Source organism: Protopterus annectens, chromosome 4.part0 (genome assembly GCF_019279795.1).
Source record: "Protopterus annectens isolate FY-2018-M chromosome 4.part0, PAN1.0, whole genome shotgun sequence".
Classification (NCBI taxonomy): domain Eukaryota; kingdom Metazoa; phylum Chordata; order Ceratodontiformes; family Protopteridae; genus Protopterus; species Protopterus annectens.
In genome coordinates, this window is record NC_056733.1 from 1,999,129,826 (window position 1) to 1,999,144,947 (window position 15,122).

Here is a 15,122-nt window from a genome sequence, read left to right on the forward strand (position 1 = left end):
CTCCCACTACTCACCTGCTAGATCCTTCCGGAGTGCTAACCTAGATCTGCTACAAATCCACAAACCTAGAACCAAGGAAGGATGTATTCTCTCTAGCTATAATCCTTCCAAGGCATGGAAGGAACCCCACTAGAGATCAGGCCACTCAAGCAACTTAGTCAATTCAAGCTAGCCACCAAAGAATACCTGTTAAGCCAATGGACCTACCTCTTTTCCCACCCCCCTTAAATAGCTTATCAACCCTAACTGCACATCTCTATCTGCTCCCAACCTATGTAACTTTAACTCTCTAGACCTAATCTCATATTAACTTCTCTGTCCTAAGCACATTATGCACATAAGAATTATGTAATGTAAGATTATACGTCTGGTGACAAAACTATTGTTAGTCTTTCTGAATGATGTAGGATTCTAAATTTGACAGACATAATGATTAGTTTACTTAAAAAAAAAAAATAAAACAGGACTTCAGTATATGTTGCCAAACATTCTGTAGAACATATGGAGCTTTTCTCCCCGGGCCTCCACTGAAAAAGGGCTACTTAGCTCAGTTGGACAAACCCAGTCAACAAATTTAAAATAAAATACATTTTTCTCAAGTGGAGTCTTGCAAACGGGATCATGAGAATCACAGAAGCCACGAGATCCAGAATCCTGAGAAATCCCCTGGCTGAGACAGGAGTTCGAGGAAATGCTCAGGAATAGATCTTTTTCTTGTGGAACAAAACTCTGAACTGAGGTATCTTGGAGACATTCCAGAAAAAAAGAATCCTAACAGGAGTTAAGCAAAACGTCTGTATGTTCTCCGGGGAATGCCAGTCTGTACAAGAAATCATTTACTCGGATGAGAGATACGTTAAGAGACTCTACAAAGTCTAAATAAGGAAAACTTGAATACCTTGCGGCCTGCAATAGGCTATTAACAAGCGCCAGACATTTTGGTCTGTCTATCCACTGTCCCAAGGGCATTCACAGAGGATAACAGAGAACTGATGAAGGTTTTGTGTGTCTGTATAATATTAAGAAAAGGTATGAAATATGAATCTATAGGAATGGGAGGGTAAGTATATTTTAAACTGAAAGTTACCAAAAAACACAAATTTTAAAGAACATTTTGAACTGGTTCAGAAGGGAAAGATCCAGAACTGGAAAGGGGTAGGAAGTCTTGCAAATAGTCACACACTTAAGAATGTCCTTTTGCTCTTAAGGGTTTTTCTTTTTGAAACCTCTCTGTCATTGTTTTGCTGGTTTAATGTTTGCTTGAAGAGTTTTATTTTTGCTTTAATAATGTTATGGAGGGTAGCATTAAACCCCTGGCAAAGAAGGCAAGCTGAAAACTGTAAAGGTTCCCTGAATCAGCTTAACACTCTCTCTACAATTTTTAAGGACCTCTGCAGCAGATGAACAAAAAAACAAAGCTATCAAAGACAGACTTCAACATTTCAGCTCAGACATCTTCTGTAAGGTTTTGAGCATGCAGACAAGTAAACCTCCTAATAACACTTCAAATGGATAGTATTCTTTCTTTTTGAAACCTCTCTGTCATTGTTTTGTTTGTTTAAGGTTTGCTTGAAGAGTTTTATTTTTGCTTTAATAATGTTATAGAGGGTAGCATTAAACCCCTGGCAAAAAAGGCAAGCTGAAAACTGTAGAGGTTCCTTGAATCAGCTTAACACTCTCACTACAATTTTTAAGGACCTCTGCAGCAGATGAACCAAAAAAAAAAAAAAAAAAGCTATCAAAGACAGACAACATTTCAGCTCAGACATCTTCTGTAAGGTTTTGAGCATGCAGACAAGTAAACCTCCTAATAACAGTTCAAATGGACAGTATTATTGAAGTGACATTTCATAAGCACATTTCAAATAGCTAGCAGGCACCCAAGGCACAGAAACAAAAAATTACACAAGTTCCCCCACTCCTCAGAAGTGGAAAAAGCTGCCATAATATTCCTTATACTCCTAAAAAAAAAAAAAAAAAAAATCAAGAAAGCATAAACTATGCATGCCACAAAATACCCCCACAAAAACAGAAAATCTACCAAAAGCTTTCCTGTTCTTGTCAGAAGGAGAGGGACTGGTATTAACAAGCTGTTTAGCAGCAGCTGGGTTCACTAAAGAAATAGTTGCCGAGTCTAATCTAGGATAAGTGTGCATAAAGTTTCTCAAGATTTAGTTTTTATACAATCTTCTTTCTCTAGGGGCTGCAGACCAGCCATTAGGAAAGTTACAGACTGTGACAAACACTCTCTAATGCTGACAGAAAATGATGAATTGGGAGCAAGTTCTGGAAAATTCAGTTGTAATAAATTATACTTCAGAGACAGCTAAACGTCATGTTCCCAAAGAAACTAAATTCATTCTGGAAAAAGTTTCAGAGAAATAATTTTTCAAAAGGGACTGGCAGAAGCCACACACTCATCAAAAGCTGAATCTTAAAGTGAATCATCAAAATCATTTTTATCAGAAAAGACTAAAAAGGGACAATAAATTACTTCTGTCCAAAGTGGAACACAGGACGAGAAGAAATTAAGTCTCAAATTTTTGCAGTTCCCCCCCCCCTGGAATTTCTGAAGAAACAAGACTCATTTTTGCTAAGAAAAATTGCTCTAGGGATAGGCATAGCACTCAGGCTAGGCGGAGTGGTATTCACTGCCCCCTCTCCCAAGACCAACAAGAGAAGCTCTCCCTTGCCCACGAAGGGCACTCCCAACAGCCACAGAGAAGCATCTACCCCCAGTCCATGGTGGCTGTAGCTACTACACCAGTGGAAGCCAAGGAAAAAACAACAAATTGACTGTGGAACCAGAAATGGCAATAGCAGAGAGACCCATCTGCAACTGAGGCACTTTAGCAGCCTGCTGTGGTGGAAACAGCTGGTTAAGCATTTTTTCCCCTTTTGTGGTTGAAAGAAGGAAGAACATAGAACTGGAAGGCTGTTCTCTGGTTAAGCTGAAAAATACATCAGATTCCTAGGGAAGGTTAGCATTAGTTAAAACAGGCAAGTAGGAATGAAGGAATACAATATATCCTTTAAAAAAAAAAAAAAAAAATTACCCCCACCCTAGGGAAGACACCAGCAAAACACTTACGCAAGACTAAATATTTCACTTTTTTGTAGAAGTTGTGCTGATTAATTCAAATGGAAAAACGAACTGCCTGCTTTACTCAGATGTATAAAGGGTTGGTAAGCACTCTGGATAAAAAAAAATTAATGCAGCAAAGACAAAGAAAGGTGACCATGAATAGTGTAAGTTTCCTTGTGGGAATTCTCCCACCCGTAAGTCTGAATAGTCACTTTAAAAATCTGAAAGTAAACAGATGAACAAAAGTCTACAACAATTTTAGCTTCGCCTCCAATAGTTTCCACTTTTCTAGTGTACAGACACAGTTTTTACTGCTTCATGACTTCAAGCATTCCTAACAAGTCCCCCACATAATTTTTGGGGTCAGTTAAAACTAAGATGGTACACTATCTGGGATGGAAGAAGCTGGCATTGAGGAAAATGAAGGTTTAAAATGTCCCAAATATTCAATTACAATTTGAGGCACCAAGGTTTGTAATGGTAGCAGAAAAATAGTTGACATGTGACAAAGTAATAACTGCTTAGAATAGGAGACTTGCAGTATGAGTGTTTTGCAGGAGAAGAAAGGAAGATGTGAGACCTTGGCTGAATCTGCTACTGCCACCAATTGCCGACAAAGGCTGGCATGTTTATCTATTTGCATAAGTGTTTTTACAACCCAAGTAGACTTCAAAGAATTTTTCCTCAGGTAGACAGCAAATGTCGGGAGGTGTGAGAAGAACATTTTTGGGGAGTGTAATGAGTCGGCAGTCCTGAAAAATTCCCTACAGAGTACTCAGTCAGAAATATTGAGGGGACAACTTGCTCTAAGAAAATGATCCTTTTGAGGTACAACAGAGGATGTGAATTCCTAGCAGTTACATAACCCTACTGGCTACCAATAAAGCAATTCCTAGAAAATGGGAACAAAATCTAAATAAACTGTATTTGGCAGTACTGAATACCACCAAGAGAAAAAAAAAATGGAAGTGGTATCTTTAGAAAAAGGGAAGGAGCAAATTATATAGAAAAGTGGAATTTGTGGGAACAATACATGCAGAATGATATTCAGAAGTGAGGTTTAAGGGAAGGCAGGAACTGAGGAATCTATATAATGTTGGACTGAATAACAGCTGTTAAAGAAAACATACGTAACATACAGTTATTTATTTGGCATTTATTTACTGGAAAAGTCCAAATGGGTCATGAGGTACCCATTTTCAGCAGAGGCCCAGGAAGAAAAGCTTCAGATACAGAATAAATAACTAGACAGGTAAAGTCATAACATTCAAGCACAAAACTTTTTATTTTGACAAACTACTCAACAGGCATAATAAATAAAATCTGCGGTGGTGGTGCTGCAGTAGCGTTGTCGCCTCTGGTGGTGGTGCTGCGGTAGCATTTCTGGTGGTGGTGCTGCGGTAGCATTGTCGCCTCTGGTGGTGGTGCTGCGGTAGCATTGTCGCCTCACAGTAAGACGCTGTCCAGTTCGATTCTCAGCCAGAGCGTCTTCTGCGTGGAGACATGTGTGAATGGGCTTACCTTCGTTGAAGGTTGTGCGTCAGGGCTGGCAACTCTGCACGTAAAAATCAACTGCCAATCATTAGCGGACCGGAGTTCCGCTGTGGCGACCCCTAACCGGGAAAAGCCAAAAGACCCAACAACAACTCAACAGGCATAATAAAGTCAGTGTTAAAGCATGAATTATATGTGGAAAGCCTGACAATAGGAAAATGCAATTATTTACATAATAGATCAACTATTTACATAATAGATCAACTACTGTTATACATTTAAATCATGAAATATGTTAACAAATATTACATTAAACAATTGTGTCTACAGTGAATAAAAATGTTACAAAATATGGTGACAATTGTGATTAAGATCACCATGTCCACATAACTTGCATAAGGGCACACCATCAGTATAACAAGGCTGGAGTTTGAGAAAGATTACAAGTACAGGTAAGCAGATGGGTATAACTGATTTTGTTAAGTTACAAACGTAACGTGATGGTTCCTATGACATTACAAGCACGAGTCTCAATTGCGAGAAAGTACAGGAACCGAATAAAATTACTGAAGGGAATTTATTGGTAGTAGTGATCACGTTAACTGTACCATTCTCATAACTTTTTCTAATTTTATGGAAGTTTGGAGAGAAGATAGGAAACAACTAGATCTGTTTAAATAAAGGACCCCTCCAGGTATATTTGTTAATGTTACTGAAAATACAACCTCAAGAAATAAAGTAGCAAAAGAAAATACAAGGAACATTGCCAAGTCATTTACAATTAGAGGAAAACAAGGATTACAACTAGAAGGGACAAAGAGAAAGTAGTAGTTAATTGATTCTGTTAACACTACAAGTGAAAGAAATCTCAATAACTAATCTAGAAATTTTTCAGTTAGTAAAATAAGGTCAAGCCAGGAAGGAGCTGAACAATTTCTAGTAAATGAAGCACCCCCTACTTTGTACACAAGTTAATATAAATCATGACAGGATGGAATAAAAAAAAGGATGGATAGAGCAGTGGAGATACCATTTTTGTCTCAGAGTGGACAAATGAGAACAGGATTATATGTATTGAAGGAATAGAGGAAAGGGATGATTTAGTACTGCGATGGTCAAGGCCTACTTTCTGATGTACAGTTAGATGCTGACAAGCTAACCCCCAATAAAAGGCACAGAGTTTGTCACTCTAGTGTTGAAAGGGATCCAGGAATACTAGGGGTTAAAGTGCATGCACAAAGTCTACCTTAAGAAATGTTTCGTCAATTGAAGAGGACACAACCACCGACTGGATTCACCAAGAGAAAGCATAAATTATAGAGAGGGTAACATAGGACCCGTGAATGAAAATAATACTCTTTATAATTCAAACAGTCCAGATGAGAGTCTATCATTATCTAGTTGTATGCTGCAACGTTAGGAAACGTATCACTTAAGTAAAGATAAAAAAAATCAGTCTCTTCACTGTCAAGTTTAAACCTTAAGTGAGGTCGCCTCAGCTATGAGATTAGTTAATGGTAGGAGATATGAATTATGTTACACACTGTGGTGTGAATGACTTAAGCCATCAGCCCTTCAATCATTTGAAGTCCAACTTGGAAATAAAAGATATTGGAGACAAATGAGTTGTTTTAAGTGAAATTTTTCCACTGCCTTGTTATGACGACTATACAAAAGGTGTACGTGTACAGTACCTGGATGAGATCCCTATGTTATGATACATTTGCCATCCTGACATTCTAACCTTTTATTTAAATCACTGGGCTGCATGTATTTTCAGATATTTACTACTTTGTTTTTTAAGAAACTTATTCATCAGATCACAGCTCAAAAAGGCAAACACCTGAACATGCTTTGATTTACTTACATAAATGCAAGCAGCCCAGGAAACACAACAGCTGAACTTAAAAGTATTTCAGAGTTTGAAAAGTATCAATTATATGCATTACTGAATCATAGGACATTAACACGCTCACTTTTCCTGGTTATAACAAACAATGGTGCTTAAGAGAAAGTGAGAGAAGTGCAGTCATGATTTTGTTACATGAAACTTTGCAGATCTAATATCAATAAATTGTTAGAAATTTTAATAATGGGAATCTTGGTTCCACTTCTAGACCTCTCCATTTTATTAAAAAAAAATAAAAACTGAGCACAACAAAGCATGAAGAATTTTTTGAATATAACCTAGTATTTATATTACCCAAGAAGTTTGATAAGCAACTTAAACTATTCTTACATTGAGAGAAATGGCACTCGCCTTCTTTTATTGTACAAGAATTCCTAGACATGAGAAAGAATTTTCCCCCAACTGGTCAGTGAACACAATGCATTCAATGAGTTAAGTGCAGCAATGTATTTTTCCAGCTTGCCCTTCCTTTTTTGGACCATTTTTGTTTTTATAAGCGTTGTAAACTTATTCAATCATGGCCAAAAAAATTAGCCTTCCCCAGTTGTGATGTTACTTTAGGGTAGCGTGAGTTACGTCCATAGACTTGGGGTACCTTATTGCATGCACAGTAGTGAGTGCCCATTCCACTGTATGGAAGCAGATGTTTTGTTTATGCATGCATCACGGAGGTTAAACTTCCCTCCATTTCCTCAGTGACATCAGTGCAAGAAAACGCAAATTTTACAATTTTAAATATGAAAGTAATGACAAACGTTTCCTGATGAGGGGAAGTGCTTTCAGGAGTTTATGCACTGCATACTGTAGTGCAAATGTAAGTTTCAAAACATCAGTAAACAACTTTAAAGAAGTACTCAACAAGTATAAATAAAAAGTTTAGAAATGTTTCAATATCTTTTAAGCATATGTTAAAGGAGGTTAAAACTTTGAACTTAGTCTGGCTCAAAATAATGCAAAAAAAGTTGTATTATAAACATACAAAAAATACTAAATACACTACCAGCCAACTGGCTCACCGACAGAACCCAAGCAGTCAAAATAGGGGAAGTCACTTCTAAAAACAGCAGACCCGTAATCAGTGGTGTTCCACAGTCCTGGGACTTCTACTGTTCGGAATCTATTTCTCCAAAGTACAAGCAAAAACTAAAGGTCCGTGGCCGACAAAGTTTGCTGATGACTGCAAACTGGGAGCGGTCATAGAATCTCCAAATGATATCAACATCCTACCAAAGGGTCAAACAAATGACTGGTGCCAAAGTCACAGCCTTATTTATACTCTACGCAAAAAAAAAAAATCATCATCCCTTTCAACAAGGACGATGCTCCTCAATTACCACATCGATAGCAACACCCTAAAGTACACACACAGTGGTAAGAGACATGGACACAGGTTGGCAGCAACCTTACCTTTGATCACCATGGCATTCTGTACTGCTCACCTCATAAGCAAGGGCATTGTTACAACCTCACTGTACTAGTCCATCAAGCCGATAGAGTACAACACCCCTTTTGGTATGTACCTTTCCAAGCACCTGCAGTAACTGGAGAGATCACAAAGGTTCCTCACAAGGGACAATTCAAGGTATTCAGCATCTTTCCTGTGTGGATCATCTGAAATCACGGTCACATTATTCTGTCTCATACAGACTACTCAGAGGCAATCTATGCATTGCGTATACTGCACTCTGAGACCCTACTTTATTGGAAAAGCTGCATAACCGCAAGTCAAATGGCACACTGATTAAGACCTTAACCTGGTATGTGACATAACTAGAACCAGCTGGAGGGACATTGTCTCCCAGAGGTTACCACACCTGTGGAATGGACTCCCATTTCGTGTCAAACCACCTCATTGGCCCTCTTCAAATGCAACCTAGACGATTGGATGGATAACCATAATTTCACCCAGGGGGTTCCACCTGGGTCTCTCTTGGACAGGGGTAATAAGTGCTGATAGTGGAAACAAGGGTAACTTGACAAGGCTTGTAAAGGCCCTAGTAACTTCTTATAATCCTACTAAGTTTGTTTGATCAATTAAACTTCCACTCATCTTAAATTACAACAACTGAGTTTATCATGCTACTCACTAGTCATTCAAATATTCTTGTTGACCAAACTCTAGATCGTAAATCAGTATCAGAAAGGTATCTGGTAATTACAGAGAAAATAAGACTCTCTCGATAGTCTCAGAATAGATATTTATTAACCAAGGTCAAAACCTCATCAATACTTTAAGCAGAATGTTTATCAATATGCTTAGAAACAACTGTACCAAATACAATGAAGACTTGTACCAAAACGTTACACGTTGAAGAAACCAACGAGTTATGATGTTATTTTTAATAACACGAAATGCTGAAATCTGTGAATAAAAGATGTGACAAGGTCAAAACCACCAATGTCACGCTTGTTTTTATACTTTGCATAAATGGTGAACTAACCAAAGTTTCAGTTGATCCCATACCAGTCAGTCCTCTTCTAAGGATAAGGGTACTCTACAATTGCCCTTCCTCCCCTTCAGAGGGGAAAAACTTGTCTGGAAACAACACTGGGCTGCATCACATATGCCCCAAATTACCTATGTTAAAGACCGATCTATTACTACATGTAAACATTTTTCTTTTTAGAAGGTTATCACAACAGTAACCAGAACATACAGACTGAAATGATCATGCATTATTACTACATAAAACGGCCAATATTAAGTATCTAATTCACTGTTGAATTGGCTCAGGAACTGGTTAAGGAAAATACATCAACAGAAAACAGATTTGGCAGGGTACTGCAAAGATTTATGACCAAGATGTTTCACAGGGGGTCGATACTTGGCCCATATTAAACTGTGAGTGGTGAAACAGACAAAACACTAAAATTAGTACTCAAGACAAGCAACAAGTAACCCAATGAAAATAAATGAAGTCTGTTAAAAAGAACAGAATATAAGCAGATGCATTCCTATTAAAATACAACTACTTCAGTATAAATCACAACAATGCAAAATCTATTTAAAGGTAGGCAGAACACCACTTAAATGAAAAAGCAGTGATTTGAGTAGTAGTAGTTCATGTCTGGGAAGGAAGTCAAAATGAGATAAAGGATGGTTTTGGTGCACAACAGGATCTTACAAGCGTTCAGCATGATTAAACCTAAACTTTGGAATGGGTGAAGCCTGGGGGACACAACTATCTATCTGGGGCACATATGAAGGAATAACTACATAAACTTTCCAAAAAAGGAAGTTGCATGGGTTGACTGCTAGTTAAAAGGGGTTGGGGGTCAAAAATGAAAATGCACATTATATTGAAATGAAAAGTTTGAGAAAATGTGACAAGTCTAAACAGAGGCAAGAAGCTGCAATTGCATACAAGATCAGCCTGCCAAACATTAATATGTGCATACAAGTTGGAAACATATTCAAAATGGTTGTGTAAAATAAATGAAATATGTGAGAACAATATATACAGAATAATGTTAGGAGGTGTGACATTTCAGGGAAGGTGGGAATTATTCAACATTACATAGATTAAGACAGAACTATTTGTAGATGCACAAAAAAAAAATCTTTGTAATTGCTTACTCTCTCCTGTATAACAGTTCAATCATATCACTACGCACAAAAAAAATCTTTGTAATTGCTTACTCTCCTGTATAACAGTTCAATCATATCACTATGCAATATGCGATGTTAGGGACTCCAAAAAATAAATAAATATTATATATATATATATATATATATATATATATATTTATAAAACACACACACACACACACATACTGGGCACGCATTTGTTCAGTCTGTACATTTCTGGCCTCCCAACACGATGCTTTCTTTTGGCCTCTATGCTAATGACCTAAAAACAGTGAAGTACATTATAAGCAAAGAACATCGGGATAAAATTAATTGGACTAAGATTAACAATATGAAAAACTACCAACTAAAATAGGAGTTTTGACTCACCCTCTTTGGGAAAGTAATGAAAATTATTCATAAACCCGCAGAAATATCATAACCTGTTTAAAGACCAAAACATATGGATTGAGGACTACCTTGGTTTCAGTCATCACACTATCAACGCTGTGAAAGACTGCAAAAATGAGCAATCACGAAAGACCAAAGTAACGAAGACTTCTACTTTAATTAGATTGAAATTTAGTTTGGAAACCATTCCTGGTTCCCTTACTGTAAATCTCAGAAATTAAGACTGGAATGCATACAGAGGAAATTTACAGAGATGGAGAAATTACAGGTAGACAAATTGTCTTAATAAAAACAGCCTCTCAGAGTCAAGATTACTTTCAGTGACCAACTGACAAAATGCAGACCTGTTCTTAGTAATTAAAACTAATAAAATGACCCATTTTTATGGGAATGCATAGGATTAAATATATATATATGACAGCACACATGCATGAGAAATTGCTAACAATATTTAGGAAACAAAATATAAACTGGTTATATGAAAAACTGGTGGGTGCCTCAAATTCATTTTTCAGTAGAAAAAAAAAGTAGAAATTTGACATTTTTTAAAATGGAAACTGATTATTTTGGTTATTAAAAGGTTTAGACAGCCAAAAATGATCTAGTGGGAGTATCTATGTCATATATACTAAAGGCTGAACACCTCCCCACTCCCAAGACCAGTATGCTCTCAAGATGCACATTAACCTTCAACATTTGGCCCAGGACACTAAAAATGACGATTCTCCTTACAATGCCAAAGTCATCTGAATCATCACATGTTAATATTCCACAACACATACTTCTTAGAATTTAGAATAAAACACCTATCTTTGGAGTGACTGTTTGAAGTGCTCAGCTGTGAACTCCCAGATGCCAGACTAACTTCACCTTGAAAACCGACCCGCACTCTGAAGCGAGACTAAACACATGTATAATCCAAGTTTGTTAACTCATCTTAATGACCCATGGAAAAAAATTAAAGAAAAAAATAAATAAAATAAGGTGGGCAAGAAGAGAGTGAGGTCCAATGCAGACACAAGTGAAATATCTAGGCGGGTACAGCCGTTGGCAAGAGAACAGAATAAGGATGTGTAGAGGACCATAAACTTGACCTCCAGTAGCAAACAAAATGATAGGTGCATTCTCAGAGGATCCTTCTCCGGAAGCAAAAACCATTCATACTGTGCCAGGACTTGGACAAGCCACATCATCACATGCAGTTACTAAGGCCACAAAGACATCTGGCAGCTAAAGAAGTCCAGAACAAAACCAGCAAAAAGAAAAAAAGTGTGGTGGAGAAAGACTTATTTGATTTGTTTTCAATGGTAGAGCACTGATCTCAGACCTTTTTCAGACATAACCTGTGAGCAGTGTCTGGTTAAGTGACTTGCTCACAGTCAAGCAACTGAAGCTGACAGACTTGAACTCTGCACCACCATTTCTACAAAACTGAAAGCTTTTAAAGAAAAGGCACAACCACCTATAATTTGAAAATTTAGTATAAAGTTGACAAAACATTTATTTCCAGTTTGATGACCGGGGAGGTGCCCTGGGCTCCGGCAGCCCGTTTTCAGTGGAGGCCCTGGAAGAAAAGCTCCACATTACATAGTAAAAATAAGCGAAGTACAATAGAAAAGTTTCAAAACATACATTTCAAATTACAGACAAGTTGTACTGTACATTGGTTACATAGCATCTAAAATTGTATGATGGCAGTAAAAGATAATCATACCCAGAAGGTGGATAATAAAAGGCAGAAAGTAAAAACTATTTACAATATATACATGCATGATATTGATGTTAGATTACATTATATTCAGAATGAGGCAGTTGTCACTTAAAACAGGAATGTACCTTCAGAAGAGAACATGCAGTGGGAAAAAAAATCAGATTTAGTTTGCTCTAGTTCTAGTTACTGATCAATGAAACTAGGCTTGAAACCATTCTACAGATAAAATTCAGTAGGCTTGAAACCATTCTACAGATAAAATTCAGTACCCTTAAAAACACAAGTCCAAATCTCCACTTTATGACAACTGACCACTAATGCTACAAATATTTAAATTCCAAGTCTACTAGAACTCTATTTCTAAAAATTAAGCGCAAACTATAATTAAAGAAAAAAAATAAAACTGACCACTAAAATGTTCAGCTGAATAGAAATTGCTCGGTATTCACTAAATTAATTACAGTGATGTATCAATCTCAAAAAGAATCTGGAAGCAACATGACCTTTCAGTTCAACAAGCCTGTATTTTTCATTTTTACTTTATTAATACAAATAAATCAATTACTTTTCTTAGTTGTACCAGCAATCGCCGATTTAAACACCAGTTGTACTTTAGCATTTCAGTTACTAAAATTACATTATTATGCAATCGATACCGCACCTTTACTTAAAGGCTACATTCTACTGACAACAAGGCCCTCTTTAAAAAGTTACCAGCATGCATTTCCTTAAGTATACACTATGTCGAAAATTCTAAATGAGAAGTATTTTACAAAATCTCCACCTTTACAACTTCAATTAAGCATTCACTGCTTGCCCTACTACACATGCGTTTAGGTAATCATAGACTGCTGCATCACAGCATCAACCAGTGCTACTCTTGTTCAAAAGAACTCTACCCCACTATACATCGCTAGTCAAAAAAGTAAATATCCAAGCTAACACATATACAGTCTTTCATAACACTACTTCAGACCGACACGCAGGGCAGGCCATTATAAAAAAAGAACAGACAAGGCCCAAAGTGGGAGAAAACTTCTCAGTATTAGAAATTACTAGAGACGTCACAGCGGAACCTAAAACAAAACATTTCAGCCAGTAAAACTTCGAGCCAAAGCTATACCTCCAGGTCACGGCCTTTGTTCTTAAAATTCTTCAGCCGCTGATTATCCAATTTCTCGTTGTCAGCCATTTCTGTACAAAACTTCTATATGAAACTGGATATTAACTATTTCTTTATTTTAAATGACAATAATTCCCACAGTTCCACCGCGGACACTATTTTCAGAGAGTCACTACGCCTGGGCGGAATGCCGGGTCGCTGCGCAGCCTCGATTCGGAAGTGGAAGTCCCACCCCCACCATTAAGCGTTAAACTCGATTTGCTAAAGATAAGAGCAAGCTACCCAATAATTGGTCTAAAGGTAGGATATTTGTGCTATCTATTGCCGAGGGGTAGTTGGTTACTATTACATAGCTGGGTGTGTATGTTTGTTACAGGTTTACCCAGTGAGAGTGGTATCTTTAAACGTTGTAGTTTATGTGTATTAAATTTTATAGTTTGCTATTAAAATCCTTTCGAAATAAAACGCAGTGTTCGCTTTTTCTAGAAATTAAAAGGTTATCGTCCCGATAACTGTATTTTGATTTGTGTTACTATCAATTTTTTTTTTATTTAGACTAAATATAGTGGTGCACGTTTGCGTGCAATTATATATCTTTGTGCTTCTGTGCTTTTAAACGGAAGATACGTATGTCTTACTAGCAGTTTTGCTTCGTTTCCGTGATTTCCACGGCAAACTTTAGAAGGAGAAAGTTAAGTAAATTAGTAGAATCTGTAATGATGAGTGAAAGTGTATTTGAAGACCTAGTAGTTAGTAGTAGTCCTGTCTAGATTGTATCCTGGCTTGGTGGCTTCGCGAACGACAACAGGATTTCGCTCCTCTGAATGACTGGAAGTTTAAGCGCTTACATTTTTGTGTTTCGTAAGAAGGGTGCAGTTCCGTTTCTTGAGGAAAAGTGCTTTTATCAGTTCAGTTGTGCATTACTTTCAACTGTGTGAGGGACAAATCTCAGCAGAATTAGGGACAAAAGCAGAAGTATTTAGGGGCACTTTTTTAAAATGTTAAACTTGAAGTGTTGACGGAAAATGTTCAATTTTTTTTAACTGTGCTGCACCTAATTATTTACGTATTGACTAACTTTTCTCCAAAGGTTACCGGATTTATAAGGAATTAATTTGAGTCCATCAAAGACATTTGAGAGGGATGGTGTTGCCTCCTTAAATTTATAAATAAAATGGGGGTACGATTTCTGTGTAGCTTCTTAAGTAATTACAAGGTGTGCGATGCATGAGACCATTGGGGTTTTAATATAATTTCTGTGGAGTCTAAGAGATTCAAACCCTAACGCCAAGGACAGTATGAAGAAGGGGCATTTCCAGCATTGAATCTTCTTATTTATATCTAAACACCCCTGAGCGACTTCCTTTTTTTTCTTCTTCCTTATTGCTTAAAGGCCATCAGTCCTCCCCAGCTGTTTTTGGTGGTGTGGTGGTGGTATCTTCCTTATTGCTTAAAGGCCATGGGGGGGGGGGGTATTCACTTTCCTTAATGAGCAGACTTTAGAGGGAGTAAGTTAGTGGAATTATAGCAGTGGAATCTGTAATGATGAGTGAAAGTTTCTTTGAAGAACTAGTAGGTAATAGTAGCATAGCTCTCAACATTCCATCTCCAAAATGAGGAACAGTAGCCCTCAATGTGGAGCACATACTAATGGTTTACTAACAATTTCAACTAGGAAGGCCATAGGATGGTTGAAATATGCTGGTTTTAATTGTAAAGAAGATCTTTTAATGAATTATTATAAAAGAAGATCTTTTAATGAATAAACATAATTAATTTCTATTTACCATGGATTTCACTTAAAAACAAAAAAAATCTCAA

At 37.2% G+C, this 15,122-nt stretch overlaps 1 protein-coding gene across 1 annotated transcript in view; it reads right to left on the minus strand.

The window, feature by feature from the left end:
* KPNA4 (karyopherin subunit alpha 4) overlaps positions 1 to 13,541 on the minus strand; it is a 1,407,074-nt gene extending 1,393,533 nt beyond the window's left edge. The window contains exon 1 of the mRNA XM_044069621.1: positions 13,302 to 13,541. Coding sequence (XP_043925556.1) covers positions 13,302 to 13,370 — 69 coding nt within the window. The 5' untranslated portion in view covers positions 13,371 to 13,541. The remainder of the gene's footprint in view (positions 1 to 13,301) is intronic.
* Positions 13,542 to 15,122: the final 1,581 nt, after the last annotated feature.